Source organism: Sarcophilus harrisii, chromosome 3 (genome assembly GCF_902635505.1).
Source record: "Sarcophilus harrisii chromosome 3, mSarHar1.11, whole genome shotgun sequence".
In the NCBI taxonomy this organism is placed as follows: domain Eukaryota; kingdom Metazoa; phylum Chordata; class Mammalia; order Dasyuromorphia; family Dasyuridae; genus Sarcophilus; species Sarcophilus harrisii.
Window position 1 is genome coordinate 157829212 of NC_045428.1, and position 21618 is coordinate 157850829.

General features: G+C 34.0%; 1 protein-coding gene across 1 annotated transcript in view; it reads right to left on the reverse strand.

The window, feature by feature from the left end:
* Positions 1–599: 599 nt before the first annotated feature.
* The window catches only part of FAM155A (family with sequence similarity 155 member A), a 704785-nt gene continuing 683766 nt past the window's right edge, over positions 600–21618 (reverse strand). Inside the window, exon 3 of the mRNA XM_003765743.3 lies at positions 600–1474. Within this exon, the coding sequence (XP_003765791.2) occupies positions 1185–1474 (290 nt within the window). The 3' untranslated portion in view covers positions 600–1184. The remainder of the gene's footprint in view (positions 1475–21618) is intronic.

Here is a 21618-nt window from a genome sequence, read left to right on the forward strand (position 1 = left end):
TTTGCTGGTTACATAACTGTTGCAGAAATGAAAACGTAATTCACAATGAATGCCAACCTTATACCTCCAAAAGGAAAGCCTCCCAACTACTCCACTTGCTGAGCTTATCTGGTTTCACATACTGTATTCTAAAAAAGGCTGCTCCTGTTCAACTGACCAGTGAGAAAGGACTGGACTTCTTTGAAATGGGAACTGGAGCAACACAGTTTGTTATAGTGTTTTTGTTTTTGCTTTTTTTTGCTTTGTTTTGTTTCATTTTATGTAAAAATTTGTTAACTGTCCGATTCCACCTTATATGGAGAGCACTTGTTTGTTCAGCTAAAAGGAACCCCCATCATGCCCCTTTGGGTTTGCTCAGTCAGCTGGTTTGTGCAACAGTGGCAGAGTCACACCAGTAAAGTGTGCCCATTCATTGTGATTACACAGACAGAAGCAAGCGGATGTTGTTTGCTTAAGGGGAAAGGGAAGGAGACTGGAAAGGGAAGGGCTTGAGGAAGGAGATGGTTTCCATGGGTAGAAGGGACAGTTAGGTTTTTTCTTTTTTTTTTTTTTTCTTGTTTTTCTTCTTTTTTTTTTTTTGTTTTGTATTTTTTTGGGGAAGGGGAGTTTTGTTTTTGTTTTTTTGTTTTTGTTTTTTTTTTGTTGTTTTTGTTTTATTTTTGTTTTTTTTTGTTTTTTTGTTTTTTTTTGTTGTTGTTTTGTTGTTGCTAGTCATAGCAACCATTCCTCTAATAGAAACTGACAGGACATAAAAGACAGAACTATCAGATGAACACACACAATGACTAGAAATATATAGACAGTGAAAAGACTTAGTTTAGCTTTGAGAAACCATCCCAAAAAATAAGATCCTGTATTAACAAGTGCAAAAAAACCAAACAAACCAACAAAAAGGAAAAACAGACCAAAAAAACAGAACAAAACAAAACAAAAACCAAACTCCAAACATTAAAACACAGTGTATAAAATGGTGTGAGAAATTTAAATCACCATACAGCCTTTTAGTCAATAAAAAGCTGTGTTTGTGTCCTTGTTGGTTGGATTCTGGCCCATCTTTTAAGTTTTACCCCAAAGGCCTTGCTATAAGCAATTTAAGGGTAAAAGCACCCAGTTTCTGTTACATTTTACTACAGTCATTCATTTCACGTGGGCCTGCTGAATTTCTTTCATGACATTTCTTTCCTTTATTCCTCGTTGGTTGAATTGTCATCCAATGTGGTAATGCTGCCAAAACCCAGTCCTGTTGTGTTCTGTGCTGCTGAGACTGTTAGTACTGTATGCAAGAGAATCAATACAAGCACACACAGTTTGAGTCTGCTATTGCACAGTCTTGATGCTGATGAAACTGTGAGCGATGTTCTGTGACACGATTCATTTATATTTGTAGTCCCTTTGGATTCATTATCTGATAATAGTCCCCATCTGACATCACAGCATTCTGGTTCTGCATTGGTTGGAAAGTTTTCATACAACCCTACAGAATAAAAAAAGAAAACATAGAATGAATAATGGGTTTGGGGCAGGGAAGTTGTAGTAACATGGCTAAGCTATTTTAAAATGGGATTGATATTTCATGATTCCTCTGCTTCTATAAAAAGTGGAGAGGTCGTTCTTCAACCTCACATATCATTTTCAAATGCTTATTAGGCCTAAAATAATTTTATTCAAATTTCAAGACAAAACAATAGCTAATATAACACTTTATATCAACATCTCAAATAAACCTCACATCCCTTTGAGGTATTATTATTTTCATTTCACAGAGAAGAAAATGGAGGCTGAGAGATGTATACTTACTTGCTAAGAGACACAGCTAATAAATGGGGATCTGAATTCAGACCTATCTGGCTCCTTGTACTACACTATATTCATGATGTCACACTGAGATGCTACTTTTACTTTTTCCTTCTTAGTAACCTATAGCTTCTACTGTTTGCTTTTTTTATCCTTCAATAGGGAGATTTAGGAAAACACCAATATCTGCCTATGGTAATGTATATTCTGGTTGTAGCCATGTAATAAAAATCATACATTCAACTATATCACAGGACAGTAAATACTATCACTTCATTTCAATCTGGAAATTAGCTTTTATCATCTGAAACACCTCAAACAAATACTTTCTTATTTACACATGGTGAGCTTTATACTCACAGTTCATGAAAGTTCAAAGTTCTGCTGACTATCAATCATATAGATAAGTGCGGTTAAATTTAAAAATTATACATCTTCTAGTTCTGAATCATTTCCAGAGATGATATGTACCCAATCATAATAACTGCTCAAAATATCTCAGATAAAAAAAAGTGAATAAGGTGTACTTTATAGTATTGCACTACAAGTAATGTGCTTAATCACTTCACACATTTCCTGAGGAAAGTATCTTACTCATACTACTTCCCACAGCATCTAACACAATGCTTTGCATGGGATGATTGTTTAATGAACACTAGTTGAATGATTGGCAGTTAAATGTACACATTGTAAGCAAAAGAACTAATCAGTGTGATGTTTAAAGATATTGGATGAAGGGGCAGCAGTGGATAGAGCACCAATCCTGAAATCAGGAGGAGCTGAGGAGGACCTCAGACACTTAACATTTCCTAGCTGTGTGACCCTGGGCAAGTCACTTAACCCCAATTGCCTCAGCAAAAAAAAAAAAAAAAGAAAGAAAGAAAAAAAAAGATTGAATGAATTAAAACATAATTATATAAAGGTTTGATGTAAATTCTAAAATGAAATGTGAAAATAATTTACTGTTCGTAGTCTAAAGATTAGATTTGTGACTTCAGAGCTATAGTTAATGTCATATTCATACACACACACAGACACACACACACACATTTTGTTTGTTTAGTTAAAAGGAACTCCCATTATGTCCCTTTGAGTTTGCTCAATAAGCTAGTTTATGCAATAGTGACAGCCATACCTATAGTATGTACCCATTCGTTGTGATTACACAGACAAAAGCAAGTTTAAGGGGGAAGAAAAGGAGCTTCAAAAGGGAAGAATTTGGGGAATGAAATGCTTTACTTGGGATGGGTCACCTGGGACAGGATATGTGTCTATGTGTGTGTGTGTAAGCATGTACACATGTAGACACAACACACATATATGTATATTTTTAAAAATTCCCTTTAATTTGTATGGATATTTTAAAATGAAGTTTTTATTACTTCCAAGTACCCATCTACTAAATGAAAAGGTTGAAATAAGGGGCCTCTAATTTCTCTTCCCCTTTATATTTGTGATCATATAATCCTATTATATATATATATTACATATATTATACATTATATATTATATTATATATATGTATAAATGTCTCCTTGTTTCCAGTCTTTTCCTGTTCTCATTCATTCCGTATGACAGAATGTAATAGAAAGTTGATTACCCCAGAACAATGCTCAGTCCCCTCTTCAAAAAAACCTAATCTTCAAAAACTCTCCATTTACTACTGAATAATTTCCAAAATCTTGAATCTGGTATTAAAACTACCCAAGCTATTTCAAACAAACCTTTCCAGCCTTAGCTCTCACTTTTTCCTTTCATTAACTCAACCAACCTGGCATTTCTCTGAAAACATACAGTCTCTACCTGCCTTCATGCTTCTGTTCTTCCATTCCATTTCACTAGAAATAAACTTTCAATTATCTCCATTTGTCGAAATCATAATTATCCTTCCAGGCACAAATTAAATCTCACTTCTGAAATGAACACAGAAGATACAAACTTTTAGTCTAAACTACTATAGAATTTCTTTTATGCGAGAAGTTAATCAAAGGAATCACTTGGATAATATATTGAGCTGATAAAAAAGTGAATCTTGTTAGAGAGTTTGATTATTTCCTACATATTTAAGACAAAATGCTGGGCTTAAGCGGCTTTACATTAATTTCTGATGAAAAGATTGGCTATTGTGGGCTAGAGCCATCTCTTTGTGCTAGCCAATAAAGGAAAGTTAACTAGAGAATAACCTCTTTCCTCACTTTTTTTTTTAAATTCTGGAAAGATCTTGAGAGAAGTACAGCAATTTTGAAATTATTGTTCTTTCAAATAAGAAGTTATGATCTCATTAAAATACCTTAACTTTTAGCTCAATTCAGGTGTCAATTTTCATGTGATACCTCCTGTTTTTTCCTCACTCCTGTACAATACTTAATGCTCTCTGCCCATATGAAATCACTTTATATTTAATAATTTGTGTACATTTGCATTACATAAAATATACTAAGGTAAATCACTGTTTAATTTTTGTCTTTCAGTGCCTGGTATTTTGCACAGAGGAGATTTTTAATAATTTTTTAACTGCCCAATAGACATTAGTTAGCTATTGATATGAATTACTTCCACTTCTCCCTTATAATCTTGAATTAGAGAGTCCCTTTACTTTTCACTATTAGATAATTTTCAAATTGAAGGGCTTCATTAGTCATTCAGTCCAATCTAACATAATAGAGCTATGCCCCATGTGAAGCTACCCCTCTGGAACAAGACTTTTCTACAGACCTCTTGGCTTCCTTTGGATCATACCTCTATCTAGCATGTGTGTCAGGCCAAGACAATACCATTTGCTTCCCACTTTTCATCTTGGCTATTCTATAGCCCAGTCCAGCCTAATTATCCTCCTCACTAATTACCTTTCTCACTAATTATTCTTTCCTACAACTAGGCCTTCTCTATATCAGGAAAAAACACCAGCATCAATCCTTTGGAAATATAATTATTCAATTGCATTGTTCTTAATATGTTCAAAGTTGTCTTTACTATGTTATTGTCATCATATACATTGTCCTCCTGGCTCACTTCATATAAATTTTCTAAGGTTCCCTGAAATTCCTTTTATAGTTTCTTATAACATTAATATCCCATTACATTCATATGTTGTAATTTATTATCATTCCCAATAAATAGTAATTTTCTAGGCCTTTTACCATTACAAAAGAAACTGCCATAAATATTTTTGTACGTATGGGTTCTTTCCCTCTTTTTTGATACCTATACCATCTCTTCCATTAGACCATACCTTTTATCATTCCCACTCTCTGAAAAAAGTAATAGTTGGACCGGAAACCTGAAACCAACAACAGTAATAACCTTCACTTGATTCTGTCATCTTTGTTACCTACTATACTATAGCTCTCCTTCCTTTCATTGCTAAAATCCTTGAGAAAGTATTCAATACTTGATGTTTCCACTTCCTCTCTTACTCTTTTCTAAATCCTATTCAATCTGTCTTCAAACATTCAGTGTTTGAAGTTAACAATGATCTCTTAGTTGCCAAGTCCTCTTTTTCCCAGTACTCTTCGGGTCTGACATTGAATTTATTATATTTCCTCCCAAACTCCCCTTTTTAAACTTCCCCATTACTATCCAGGAAACCACTGTCCTCTTAGGCATTCAGACTTGAAATTTAGGTATCATCTTTAACTTTTCACTATCTCTTCTGTACACCTTCATATATCCAACCTTTTGCCAAGTTGTCAATTTTATCTTTATAATATTTCTTTTATAAACTCACTTCTATTTTTTGATACTGTTACCATACTGATGGAGATGCCCTTCCCTTCATGCCTGGACTATTACAATAGGGTGATCTCTCTACCTCTTATTTCTTATCTCTCCCTACTCCAATCCATCCTCCAGCTATCAAATTTATCTTTCTAAAAGCACAGGTCAGACCATACAAATAATCTTCTCTCCACCCTATACTACCCAATTGAATATTCAAATTCAATGATTTCCTCTCACCTTCAGGGTAAAATATAAATCCCTCTGATATTCAAAACCATTCATAGCCTGAATCCTTCCTTTTCTATTATTTTTACACTTTAGTCCTTCCCCATCTCCATCATGTGTCCTTTAATTCAATGATACTTGTCTCTTTATTGTTCCTTAAGACATACCAGCTCCTGACTAAGCATTTTCACTGGCTATATTCCATGGCTGTAATTCTCTCCTCCTTCTCATCTCCATCTCCTAGCTTCCTTGACTTTTTTAATCTCAATTAAAATCTAACTTTCTACATGAAGACTTTCCTAATCGCCTTTAATGCTAAAGCTATCACACAGAGTTATTTTCAATTTGTTCTCAATATTTCCTGTTTGTATGTGGTTATTTGTATGTTATTCATTCTGTCTCACATTACACTGTCAGTTCCTTGAGAGCATGGACTTCCTTTTCCCCTTTTTCACATCCTCATAGCTTAACACAGTGCCTGGCACATAATAAGTGCTTAATAAATGTTTGATAACTGAAGAACTATTTTTCAAACTTTAAAGTTAATCTATTGTGGACTGGCTTTTGTCTAATGGATTTTTCCTGTTGTTTTGCTTTGTTTTTGTTGTGATATCCTTTCTTGATAAATTCCAATAACTAGTTTATTAAATGAAGCCTTTTGTGGTTCAGTGTCTGATTGTTTAATTTAGGATACATATACTGAACACATATCAGTGTTGCTAGATCTTTCTCCAAACAAATCATATTTGGATTGAAGTTGGGTTATAATAATAGAATTACATAATTTTAGAAAGTCCTCCAACGCAACTGCCTCCTATCTTCTATAGATCTAAGTTGTCTTCCCATCACACATATTTTTCAGTGTTTTGATTGAATATATATATATATATATATATATATATATATATAAAGAGAGAGAAAGAGAGAGAGAGAAAGAGAGAGAGAGAAAGAGAGAGAGAGAGAGAGAGAGTTGTGCTACACTTCCCTTTTAATGTCCTGACCCAGTTTCCCTAATTGTCCTACCTCAGTTACTCTGCCCCAAGACCTCAGGCTACAATCATTCCCTCTTAATGTTTGATAGGATAAAGGTCTTTAATCATTTTAGACATCATTAGAATATCAGGAGCCTCTCCAGTACCTCCCTCCATTATGTCATCCTAGGTGCCTCCCCCCATTAGGTCATCCCCATCTCAGGTACCTTCACCATTATGTCATCCGTCTTGTTACCCTATAAAAGAATCTTGTATCCTGACATTCTCTGCTGGATTCTTGGAGACGATAGTCTCATTCAGCCCTGGGACCAAACCATGGATCCATTTAGTCCTAGTAAATCTCTTAAAATAAAATATTAAATATTAAATTGTTCTCTAATCTCTTTCTTGCCTCAGTTTCTCCAGCAATACAATATGTAGATAGATAGATAGATATACACATGTTTAGTATTAGAGAAAATAATTTTAAGATATATACTTAAACTTCCAGAATGTGATTTCTATGTTTGGTTCCTTTGAAGTAGTGTTATTATTGGGGCACCCATGGGGATGGCACTGTGGTTAGAGCACTAGCCCTGAAGTCAGGAGGAAGTTCAAATCTGATCTCAGATACTTAACATTTACTAGCTGTATGATCTTGGGGAAAGCAAGTTGTAACCTCAATTACATGCCCCCTCTCCCATCAAATGAAAAAAAAAATAGTATTGATAGAGATTATGCATTAAAAATACATTCCAAAAAACCCCTCAAATTATACTAATAGGGCCTTTTCTCTGAAGTAATATAAATAAAATTAAATAAGTGACTTTTATATACTTTATTATTTTTCTAGAATGAGCATGTTTATGCTGGTTTAGAGTCATTACTAGTTATCCTGTCTCTATCCTGCCACTGTACTCAGATGACTCCAGAGAAGAGAGTAAAACTGATGACTCTGCATAGTCCTGCCTCATTTAAACACTACAATTCACTTGCAAGTCAAGGTATCACATTCTTGATGTCATTGGTCCTGTCTGAGAATGAAGGATGAATAACAATAATGTATGCTAGGCAAATTAAGGGACTAATTTTCTTTTCTGAATAATCTAGAGAACTTTATTTAAAAAGAAAAATATTTCTTAATGCTTTTGAATATCTGTATAAAACATAAAATATGCATTTCCTTATTGCTTCATTTTTATAATACACACTTTTTGTAGAGATCTATCTAATAATTGATTCTCTTGTATTATGATTATTAGAATTGGAAATGGGAAAAATATTACTCTAAAGTAACTTGCTACTAACTATATTTCAATAAACAAGAGAGGCAGTGTAGTGCAATGGAAAGAATATTGGAGTTGGTATCAGATCCATTTCATTTGAGTTCATTTACTGGATCTTGGCTATGTGACCTATAATTTCTCAGAGCTTCAACTTCCTTGTCTGCAAAAGATTAGGGTTGGATTATATGAATGCTAACATTCCTTTTTACTCAAAATATGATTCCATGAACTAGTTGATAGAATATTTGAACACTATTGAACATGTAAGACCACTTCTTGATCAAATTATAATAAAGGTACATAAAAGTGTTTCCTTCTGTAGTACAGGACAATGAAAATATGAATATTTCCGAGTACAAAGTAACATAAGTACTTAGAAATATGTATGGTGGGGATCTCTACTCTATAAAATCAAGGGGGCTATACATCTAACTGCACAATGCACTTGTTATAGGGAAAAATAAAAATTGTCTTAAAAACCCCCTACAAATAAGCTGTGGCATACGAATACAATGGAATACTGTTATGCAATAAGAAATGATGAACAGGCAGATTTCAGAAAAACCTGGAAATCATAAGAAGTGATACAAAGTGAAATGAGCAGAACCAGGAAAACATTGTATAGAGTATCAGCAATATTATGTGATGATTAGCTATGAATGACTGAAGCTCTTCTCAGCAAAACAATGATCTAAAACAAGTACAAAGTTCTCATGAAGGAAAATTCTTCCACATCCAGATAAAGAACCGCTGGACTATGAATGCAGATAGAAGCATATATAATTTTTTTTTTCACTTACTTTATTCTTGATCATGCTTCCCCCCCACTTTGATATCCTTTTTCTTTCACAACTGTGACTAATAAAGAAATGTTTTATATGATAGCACATGTATAACATATCAAATGGTCAGGTATTTTTGAAGGAAGGAAGTGGAGGAAGGAAGGGAGAAAAATTTGGAACTAAAACTCTTGTACAAATGAATGCTAAAAATTGTCTTGACATGTAATTGGGAGGAGAAATACTATTAAAAAAATGTAAGTGATCCTATATGGAATTAAAAACACAGCCCTATGTTTAAAAGACTCAGCAGAGAACTTCCTCACTTAAACAGTCAATAAGCTGAGTTTCTTTTCCCTTGTACATCATGCAGAAGTAAAAATTAAATTTTTGAAAAATTTTGAGACTAAGCAGGGAATTCCTGTAGTTAATGAATGGTAATTGAAGTCAACTAGCATTTTACTGGATGACAAGAATTGCTTGCAGTCAAAAGAATGCAATCTAAACAGAAACTCAATACTTATAGTACTAAGTTCCACATTTCATATGGCCATTTTCCTTATATTGGTAAGGATATATATATGTGTGTGTGTGTGTGTTTATATGTGTGTATGTGTATGATATATATACATATACATGTTATAGAAATTCCCTGTAAGAAAATAAAACAAGGATATGGTATAAAATTCTCTCTTTTGACTCTTACTACAATTCCAATGAATTCATTCTATCAGTCTTCTAAAATTGGGTAGTTGAAATTAATTTTTGTAATTTTTTTTACTAACAATTTAGAAAATAGGTTTTCTGTTCTCTAATTTACCATTAATACACTATTATATAATTAATCTCAATGTAATCACTATGATCATGTTTACATTCTATTCAAAAATTTTCAGTGGCTTCCCAAGTCTCCACAAATAAAGTTTAAAATTTGCTTTTAATTATAACATACCTATATTTATATCATATGATTCCCTTTCATGTCTTCCTGATTCTACACCAAATGGAATTCTCTCCAATTTCATGGCCTTATTCAATCCTCTCCTGTCTTCATGTCTTTGTTCATACTTTGTTCACATTTAACTCATGTTTGAAGTGGACATATGCAATAAAGAATTAGAATAAGGTTTACTTTCTAGTTGTCATTGGTCTGGGGAACAAGCACTGCTTAGTGGGAGAAAAGAGATTGGTGAAACAAGGCATGTGTATATTGGGTATCTACAGAGTAATGTAATTTCTTTAAAAATAAGGACAGCCACTGCCTCTGGGTATTGTGACAAAGAGGTCAAAAATGCTGCCAGAATTTTAGATTCACTTTAGGCTTGGCATATAGATATGTGAGAAATAAAGCTAAGAAAGAAATACTATGCTAGAAAGGTTTCGACATTGCTTTTACCAGGGTTTTCAACCTTATCAGTACTAAGGAACTCATTGTTCTTGAGAGTCTGCTCTTTGCTGTAGGATATATTTTTGACATCATATTTCCAGAAATCAAAAAAAAAAAAACTTCCTCAAACTATTAGAATAACTAATTTGAAAAGAAAATTTATAGCATAATTCTGAAAAAAAAACCCTTAAAATTAGTATATCAATGAATATTATTGTCAAACATCTTCCAAATTCCAAACAAAAGAAAATATTGCTAGGATGAGGCAGAAAATGAATCATGAATCTCTGAAAAGTAACATTATAATGTTGACATGATGGAAAAAAATAAATCTAATCACCATATGGAGTTAAAATTAGTTGTCTCTCAAATGCTATGCCTCAGGTAATCTTAAGGAAAAAAATGATGATAATGATCTCAGGCAAGCCAACAGTGAACATATACAGGTTTAAGAGAGAGAAGAAAGGAAACTTTAATAGGCTTAATAGGACTAGAAATAATAAAACAATACTTAAATACAATTGATTGTGATCTCATCAATTCAGTAATACCCTCTAGCAACAGAGCTCCCAATCCCATCAGAGTGATAAAAATGTAAACAGTTTTCACAAGAATAAATACAAAAAGTTGATAATTATATGAAAAAATGTTCCAAACCATTAATAACAACAATAATAGAAATACAAATTAAAATTATTCAGGTTTTGATTTATAGGAACATGGTAGATAATAAAGGGATTATAGAATATCAGGCACACTAAAGCACTAGAAGTGGCACTGAGTGTAGATCTGTGATAACATGGCAACAAGAAACTTAAGGAAGAGACATGGTCTCTGCTCAGAGGGAATCAGAGGATGAGAGCAAATAAATGAACAAGGAAGAGGATCTTAAGTTATTTTCCTTCCATTTTTACTCCAAAGGATCAAGAATCAATCAAACTTGGAGGAATATAACAAAAATGGTTAGCAGGGAATTTGAGTCCTAGATTAGTGAGATAATGAGAATACTAGGGTGTTCTCTGGTGAAGTCTGAACTAACTCCCAGGATATAGAAAGAACTGGTGCATGAAATATCAGAGCCATGCTATAAGTAATCTGAAAAATTATTGAGAATGTGACAGGACTGTTGTTGTTCAATTTTTTCAGTAAAGTCAGACTCTTTGTGATCCCATTTCAGGTTTTCTCAGCCAAGTTATTAGAGCAGTTTGCTATTTACTTCTCCAGCTCATTTTATAGATAAGAAACTGAGGCAAACAGGATTAAATGACTTGCTCAGAATCACACAACTAGTAAGCTTCTGAGAGAGGATTTGAACTCACAAAGATAAAAATCTTCCTGACACCAGACTTGGCACTCTGTTTATTGTACCACCTAACTGTCCCCTGACAGCATTAGAGACAGGCAAATATAAGAAAGAGCTGAGTAAATGATAGGTCCATATTTATAAACATTTAGTACTAAAGAAGTCTGTTTATCCTTGCCTAGCTTATTCATGATTGGTATATTTATATAAACTTGTATCTGTTTGCCCTAGACTGATGAATTTTCAAATATCACTGCTCTCTTTGGGGATCCCCAATGTCCAGGAACCACTCAAGTGATTTTAGACTGATTACTGGAAGATCCAACCTACTCTTCGTTAGACTTCAGTTATGGCAGAACATATTCCAGGATCAGGATGAAAAGGATCTGGGTGACTCTGTCCCAAATAGACTGGGTTATGTCTTTGCTATAGCCTTTGTCTTTATTATCTATAAGATATAACATAAATTACTTGAGAGTATGAGTTATATTCCCCCTCTTTATTGTTATTATTGTTTGTCTTTTGTTTTCAAAAAGGATCATAACATCAGGGAGGTGATACCATGATATGCAAGTAAATTGAATTTAAGAGAGGGAGGGATGTGCAAAGTCACCTGCCTCACTTTCTGCACCGGAACCATCTGGGTTCAGTGGCCAGATATAGATCAAGATGACTGGAGATGGCTCTGGATGAAATGAAATGGAGACCTTGACCTTTCTAAACTAAGATCTTCAATAGGTCTCAGTTTGACTGAGGCCATACGCATTTAGTGATTAAGGCTAGGTAGTAATTGAGGCAAAGAATGGCTTCAGTTACCTATCCCTGTTCCCCCCCCCAAAAAAAAAATCAAAATAAATAAATTGGGGAGGAGAGGGCCCCCAGGTTTTCTGAAAAAAAAAAAAAAACAACCCAGAAATAACTGCTATTTGCATTCACTTTGAGTCAATTAGGACTCAAAATTTCCAAATGACTGGTATAGAATTATTTATATTATTTATATGTTTTTAGATTATAATAGGAATTTAGGGATCTTGGGGTCTTGCACATCTCTCTGTGGTTTTGTGCTTAGACTTATTCCATATTACTAATTTAATATTTTTTTTTATAATTCCCAGAAATCACTCCTAAAAAAATGTATTCTTACTTAAGAATACCTCCTATTCTATGTGTTATTTGTTCTTCTGCTCTGTAAGCAAGGCACACTGGAGCCCACAAATTTTTACATTGTATATCAGTGACCTTTTTGTTCCCTACTAATGCTTTTGAATATCCATTGTATCAACCCACATGCTTTTTCCATTTCTAAATGCTTGGTAACTGTACCTATGCAAAGGAAATACCCTGGAAAACAGGAAATTATGTAAATGACCCTGTAGCTGCATTGCTTCAAGCTATGAAGCATAATTGAAGAGACATTCAGTATGGTTAATGCTTTGATCAAATGCAAAGCATTTACGGGACCAGTTTTATTTCCTGATTTTCTTGTCAGAGAGAAACCCAGACTTCCTATGTAATCAAAGAACATATATAGATATACTCAGGTACTTGGGTAATCCAGTACATACAAGCATTGCCTAATACTTTAAAATCATTTAAATACCTCCCAGATAGTCTGCCTTAGAAAAAGAATGTGGTTATTTTTAAATGTTGGCAACATTCTTTATTATATTTAAAACATGAACAATTTAAAACACTTTCACAAAAGAGAGTCATCTGCAATTTTCTTCAACCATGCCTTCAGAAAACTAGTTCCCCAAACAAGCAATCTTATAAGGAGTATGAATATAAATAATAGAATAATAGCTTATATTTATATAGCATACATACCCTGGCAAAGCATTTCCTCCCAGTGGTGCTGCAACACACATAGAACTGATATCCTTATCCCCATGTTGTAGACAAAGAAAGTGAAGATCTAACCTGTTAAGTAGCTTGTTGAAGGTCACCTAGCTATTAAATTTCTGATTTATGTTACCATTCCAAAAGACAATAGAACTCATACATCCAAATGCTTGTTATACTTCAGAACATAGATGTGGATGGAGGCAGAAGAAATTTCAGTAGCCATCCAACTTCATTTTATAGAGGAGGAAACTGGCTCAGAGAGACTAAGTAACATGCATAAGGTGCTAAAAGTAGTGTCCAAAGTGGGATTTGAATCCACAGCTTCTGACTCCATAGCTAGTTTTCTTTCCAGTTCCTCTCACTTGATTCTTCTCTCTCTTCTTTTGATTTCCATGATAATGTACTCTAATGGTTCCACCTCTTTCTTATGGTTTAATTGCTCCTTCTTTCTCTCCCTTGCTGTTGGCCTTTAATTCTTCTTCCTCTCCTTAAATGCTCCCATCCTTCAGGTGGTTTTCCTTGTCTTTCTCCTCTTTTTTCCTGGACTATATTCTTGCCTACAGTCTCTCCTGTCTCCAATATATCCTTATTTACTGTTGCCCTAATAATATTTTTTGATGCTCTGTTCTGATCACTTTACACAAGTATCCAATTGTTTCTCACAGTCTATGGAACAAAATATAAAATACAAAAGTATGTTCTTACCTCAGAGAATAGGATTACTTTAGAGCATTTGGCCCTTTAAAACCACCTGATCCACCTCATAAACTTTACCTCCTGTTGAAGATTTCTTAAGTCAGCATAACGCTTGTAGAGAATTCAAGAAGATTGAATTGGCACAAAATAAGCAATAGTTCACTTGTTTGCATAAATCCAAGTTATTGCTTTAAATAGGATAATCAAATTTCTTTTGTTATTCTGCAATCTGTCTTTAAGGTAGTACCTTCACAAATATATATAAAGCCAACTACATATAGGAAAAATAATAAATAATTAAAAGATAATTAATAAAATAAAATAAAAAATAATTAAAATTTTTCTGTAGAAAATATTTTAATGGTGACTTAAAAGAAGCCAGGGGGATGGTAATCAGGGTGGAGCCATGAGGTTCTGCCAGAGAAAATACCTGTATATGAAATACAGAGTATCTTTGAGGAAAAATCAGAAGGCTTTCACCAGGGGCACAGATAGAAGGAAATTATATTAGAAATGGGACTTTTGTCCCATTAGTATCTAGTCTTTCTTCCTCCACCACTATACTTAGGAGAAAGTCACCTGAGGAGGTGGATCTTTCTCCTAGATCCAACTACCACTTTTGGTAAAACTATTTTGTTCTACTTCATTGAACTCTCTGAGAAAACAAGGTCTCAGGTCTCAGGTTTCTGGAACTAGATTCATACCACAATTTCATCTGGACCAGTCTTAGATACTATCTCTCTTTCCCATAGACCTTAGGATGATACAAGGACTTTAGACATATGACCTGATTCTAAGCCAAATACACACTCCACATCTGAGCAGCTTAGTAGTATAATGGATAGAGTGCTGAGTCTGGAATCAGTAAAACTCATCTTCCTGAGTTCTAATCTGGCTTTACGAGCTGTTTGATCCAGCCAAGACACTTAACATTGTTTGCCTCAATTTTCTCATCAGCAAAATGAGCTAGAGAAGGAAATAGCAAATCTGTATCTTTGCCAAGAAAACCTGAATGGGGTCACAAAGAGTTGGGCATGACTGAAATGATTAAACAACAAAACACTCCTAATTCAGGAAATGTTTTAGGTATGTACCATCCCATATTATCTTGGTATAAGGTAAAAAGAACTGGTATATTTTAGGAATTTAGGCAGGTCTCTGACTAAATATTGATTACCAATATTTATTGGCTTAAGTACCCAACCTGATCACCTTGCTGTCTCAATTTCTTCATTCTTTATGTTTGAGAGTATTGTCTGGCTCTTGTCTGTCATCATAAGATCTTAGAGGAGCTCTTGTTTAATTGGTATTTTTTCTGTAATATAGCTGTCAACCCTTTCTCTTTCTTTACTCTTTCTGCCCCATACCCAACCTCCCTTCCCCAATTGGCTGCACATATATACCTTTTCATTTTAAACTCTGTAATTGAGTTTGTCATCTATTAAGGGGATCATTCTTTTTCCCTACAATTACTTTCCAATCCCTGTCTACTTCAGACATAACAAATCCATTCTCTTCTGCCCAACTATTCCATCATGCTCTTTCTAACACTTGTTCTATCATAAACTTCCCTTCACATCTTTTCTTCTCATAATCTTTCCATTTTCTTATATTCAATGAAATCTGCTTTCCTTAGAAGTCAATGAGAGCCCACTAGATGGTGCAGTGGATAGAGCCCCAGCCCTGAAGTCAGGAAACCTGAGTTCAAATCTCCCTCAGACATGTAACGGGTACCAGCTGTGTTACCCTAGGCAAGTCACTTAACCACAATTGCCTCAATGAAATAATAATGATAATAATAAAAGACAATGAGTTTTTCTCCTCTTGTAACTCCCAAACACACTAGACCAAGAGGAATAAAAAAAATGTCTTTTTCCTAATTCCCACTTTCAGCCTATCCTTTTGATACCATCACTGGACAAATTTCTTGTGGTTCATTCTATGATTGTATCTGAACTGCCAAGTCTTACCATACTTGTTGTAGTTCCTAGTAACCACCAAGTCATTCTCCTTCTTTTCTCAAACAGATTACAATCTTTCTCTTAAGCCTAAATCTTCTCTCTTGACTTGGGGACACATTAATGTCTCTTCAAAATTCCACATTTTCGGGTTAATCAACTTCATCAACTCCTATGACTCACCTTCTTCCTACCACAGATACCCATAAGGAGGGTCATTTGGGTTTCACAACAAATAGGCTATCTCTATTATCTCGAACTCTGATTATGGCAGTCTAATATACCATCTCTCTTTCTAATTCACTCTTCCTAAAATTATTCTTTATTCTCAACATGACTCCTGGTCTCTCTTCTATCTGGTCTCATTTTTAATTCACCACTTCAGTTATACAGTCTTGTACTCTAGGATATTTTGACTCCTTGTCCTACTGTTATTCATGCTTTACATAACACTAACCCATTACCCCTCTCAATTTTACTTCTCTGTTCCTACTTACATTCTGGTAAATGCTTAAAAGGCTTAAGCTTAAGGGGCAACACTTGGTTCATATTAATTTATTAATTTAATCTGAGCAGGGTCCAACTACCAAAACAATATTTTCATTTTTTCTCTCATTTTCCATAGTGGTAGTTTCAAATCTTTACATTTACAGTCACCCCTTACTACCTTTCTTTAAACAATAGGTCTTTGTCTCTTACTTTATTTAGAAATTAGAGACCATTCTTAATAAGCACCCTTTTGTCTCCTCTTCCATATTTTAAATTTCCTTTATGATGTCTTAAATAGTCTTTTCCTTTGTTCTAATCTCTCAGTGCTTCTTTTCTTTGCCAAGGGCAACACAGACATTTATTGTCTTTATCATATACTTTCATATCTCCACTAAGCGTACACGCCTTCCATTATCTCTATTCCCCGTTTAAAAAAAACATCTCTCAATATTTGCTGACTCCTTTCCACTCCCTGAAATAGGTCCTAGGCCAAGCCCCATTTGGTCATTGTTTGAGTCCTTATTGACTCAGATCAAATGTAAATAGCAATCATTTCTGCTTTGGCCTCAAACCCTAAGCTTCTTCCCCTCTCAGATTCATTCATTCATATATATATTGGACTAGGTGAACAAGGAGATTCTTTGCCTCAGTGGCCACCTAGCTTTAATCACTGAATGGGTCTGGCCTCAGTCAAACTGGGATCTGTTGAACACCTTAGCTTAAAAAGGCTAAGGTCTCCTATTTCATCCAGAACCATCTCCAGTCATCTTGATCTCCATCTTGCCACTGGACTCAGATAGTCTGGAGGGGAAAGTGAGGCAGGTGACATTGCACTTCCCTATCTCACTTAAATATAGTTCACTTGCATATCATGCCATCATCTCCCTAATGTCAGGGTCCTCCTGAAGAAGAAAAGACAAACAACATCCTACAAATACGTCCCTGAGGGTATAATTTCACTCAAATTTGAAACACCAACACTTGGGTCTAGTCTTAATTGATGAGGAGTAGAAATTCAAGTGGCTCACTCTACCCAGATGTTTGCAGACCATTAGCACAGGCCATGATTCACATGTATCCAGGTATCCTCCCCAGCCAAATTACCATATGCTCTGAAGCCTCTTCATTTTTAGCACAACTGATAGCTCTGCTAAAGTTCCTATTTTTCACCTTTCTTACTTTTCTTTTAGGCTCAGTAATCAAACTGATAATGCTATTTTTTCCTGGAAAGGGCAAAAGAATCAATTTGACTTCCCATTGTAATGCCGGAGAAACTGAGGCAAGATAGAGATTAGAGAGTTTTAAATATTTTATTAATTGGAGAGTATAATTGACTGGATAGGACTCTCATATCAAAGTATCCAGTGGTGAATGTGAATTCTCAGTAACATATATACTCAATGGCTCAGCTACAGGGGTAGACCAAGTCAGGGGCAGAGTCAGGACATTGAGAGTGGGAACAGACTATCAGTCTGCTTCTGACAGGGGGGGAAAACTAGGAAGTCAGAGTCAGGATGTCTGAATAAACAAAAGTAAAGATGTCAATGATGTATCCCAGATAGTCTTATCTTTTGGAATATTTAGAGGGGGTAGTGTGATAAATTCTTGAGGACAGAATGGGTTAGGAGCCAGGAAGTCTGAACTCCCCCTTATCTTGAGTCTTACATTAACAATTTATAACCTTAAAGCAAGTGGCCCTCATTCTTAATGAACCAGAGTAGGGTTTTGCAATTAAGGGAATTGAGGCAGAATGTTAAGGAAACTGAGGCGGAACAATTTAGGGAAACTAATGCAGGGAAACTGATGTAGAACAGTTCAAGGAGACTGTGGCATAACACCAATGCCTCTAGATTTTCTCTATGCGCTATCTCTTTGTCTCTGTCTCTGTCTTTGTTTCTGCCTCTCTCTCTGCGTCTTTCTCTCTCCTTTAATTCTCTCTTTCACTCTCTTCCTTATTAAAATGTTAGCTTTTAGAGGGTAGAAGTTTGTACTTTTTATTTATATTCTCAGTACTAAACAGAGTGTCTAGCCCATAGTAAACACTAGGTACATGCATTTTTTTCTTTCAGTAGATGCTTAATAAATTGCTAAATATTGATTTTTAGCACAAATGCCATTCTAAGCTCTTTATTCTGACTTTATACTCTAAAAAAGAAACAATAATAAAGCAAATTCTTTAAGTAAGCCAGTAGATTTTTCAGACTATATCAGCATGTTTCTTTAGAACAATTAAAATAATTATAATTTGGTACTGGACTTTAAAAAAGAGATATACATACAAAGCGTCTGGTCTGTGCTATAAAACAAACTTCATCTGTAAAACTTAGAAAAGTTTCTCTATTCTTACATAGATCTTTGTTTTATCTTAGTTTATTCTCTTAAATATAATTTTCCATTTTCTTTACCTCAGAAAATCAAGAGATTGTATTTATACGTAGTCTTTTTTTTTTTCTTAATAACTTTTGTACTGATGACCTTAACTATGCAATATAAGAATCTGTGTGTTTTCCAGTGGAAGTCTATAAATGCATACTTAATCATATTTTTTTTCAGTTTATTCAAATTACTAAAGACAATATGGAATTATATCCAAATTGGGGAATGACAATTAGAAAGTGCAAGCATTGTCTTGCTTATATGAATTTGATTACATATGTACCCATTCACACATGTATATATAATTGTATCTTTCAACATTTGTATTTGTTTGTATGTATCCATGTTTATATGTATGGATGTGTACTTCTATCTATTTTTCTAACATTCTATGGTATGCCCAGGAATACATTAAAATATGTTCATTCCATATTAGAATTTTAGGGTGCTGATAATCAAGAATTACCTCAATAATATTATTCTTCACACCCTAAGAGAACTTGTTTTCTCCAATTTGAACATTATTTTTTTCCTTCTAGAAAATTTTAGAATGTGTGTATGAAAAGGAAAGATTAAGACCAACATCAGCTTAAAGAGAATATATCTGAATTCATTCCTATTCATATGAACAAAGACATGTCACACATTGCTTTTGTATAAAGTAGATGCTTAATGATATGGGCTATAAGTCACCAATAGTGATCTTTCAAGTGAAGTAGAAGACCACCAGATCTTACAATCTGTCCTACAACTTCAGACCAAGATCTCTGGATCTTGCCATATGCCTTGCAGTTAAAACTTCCACAACTAAACATGGTCATTTTGACCAACTTTACCAATTTTTTGCTATTGTACCCTTAGACCTTAAGGCTTTTCTTTCTCTTTCGTATCTATATCATCCTACATGTTGTTTCTCCTAATTACAGTGTAAGCTCCTTGAGAGCAGACACTACACTGATATTCTTTTTGTATTGTCAGTAAGTACTGAATACATGCTTTTCATCCATCAATAAATATTTGTTGAATTGCATTGAAACAATGCCATATTACATATGTATTTATTATTTGCTAGTCCCTTGGATTTTGTCAGTCCTATGCATGTTTTAGAATTTAAATTCCAGAGCGTTCCTGGATAATTTCTTTGGTTTCTGGATTCAAGTATCTAAAGGAGTTCCAGGAATACAAAAGCTGCTCAATAAATACTTGAAGACAATAACTGAACTCCAAGGGTTTAATAATAAAGGAAAATGAACAAATATTAACTTACTATTGTGTCTTTAAATTACTTATGACAAGAGGAATGGAAATTGTCAGAATTAAGAGAATAAAATGACCTTCATAAGTGGGATGGAAATTCTCCAAAAAGACTTATCTGGCTTTTAGTAGCATTCTTCCCACTGATTTTTAATGAGAGTCACATGAAAAGGGTTTTCTTGGGGCTTAGAAAAGTTTCAGGCCAGAGTAACATTTATTCCAAGTTTTATTGGAATAGACAGAATTTTTATTTTTAAAAAGAATCTATTGCATATTAAAAATGCAAATACTAATTACCATGTATATTCGTAGATTGGAACTTCATTTCATTACAGTAAAAAACTAAAAGGATCAAATATCAAAAACAATCAATCTTATTTTTAAAATTTTGTATCTGATTTCTAATGTCCAATTTCTTTTGCAAGAGTTCTGAATTCTTTTATTTTCAGAAAAATCTGTACTTCCTTCTTCCCAGATGTCATTATTCTTCACCTTGACCTTGCTCAGAGGCAGTAGATTTTATATTAGCCACTGCTAATGTGTTGCATGAGAAAATGCATTTGAAAATCATCCGTGTAAAAGAAATTATTGCACAATTAGAAATCCAGTCATATTTCAAAGCAGTTAACCCTTGCAATACCATTATTTTTTTTTCTGTGCGACATTCTTTTCTGTCCAACATTAGAATTGGAATTACTCCACTTAGTTAAAAACATACTCCACTTGGTTAAAAACTTCTCAATTTCACCATTTATGTGTATGATATAGTGAACTTGGTTATTTACTGATAGAAATGAATATTGTAAGTGAGTGGCTATATGTGTAAGGACAATGATTCTTGTTCTCCTCCCTCAGCCCAATTTTAAGTTCTTATAAACAGCCTTAAATAGAGGATAAAGTGTCAACAAAAAATTTGTGGTATAGATTGGCCAAGATTATGTGGAGTGGATTTGGAATGTGAAACAGAATAGAAAGTGAACAGAATTTTAGTAGCGATTTAAGAAAACTATGGAAAGAAAAACAGAAAGGAAATGAGGATTAAGCATCCACAAGTAGTTTAATCAAATATGCACACTTTTTAAAAAGATGTCAGGCAAAGTCAAGCACAATTAGGAAATGAGTCATAATTTGTATTTTAATTGCATTTATAAGCCCCAAGGTTAATATTAACCTTGTAATGAAAAAGCATTCTAGTACTTCTAAGATTTTCTAGTTTTAGAAAATCTGAAAAATATGAAAATTCATGTCAACATTCTTTAAAAGTAAAAGAGGACCTCCAACTCTATATAAACAGAGTTGCAAATCTAATTTCTGATACTAAAGGTCATCATTTGCAAAAAAATTGGGATAAATTTGAAGTGTGATCATTACTATAAACTGCACTAGTTTGTTGAGAACAAAGATTTTTAATCTTTTTTTTCCCCTTCCTTCCTTCCTTCCTTCCCTCCTTCTTTTCTTCCTTCCTTTCTTTCCTCATTCTTCTTTCTTTCTTTCTTTCTTTCTTTCTTTCTTTCTTTCTTTCTTTCTTTCTTTCT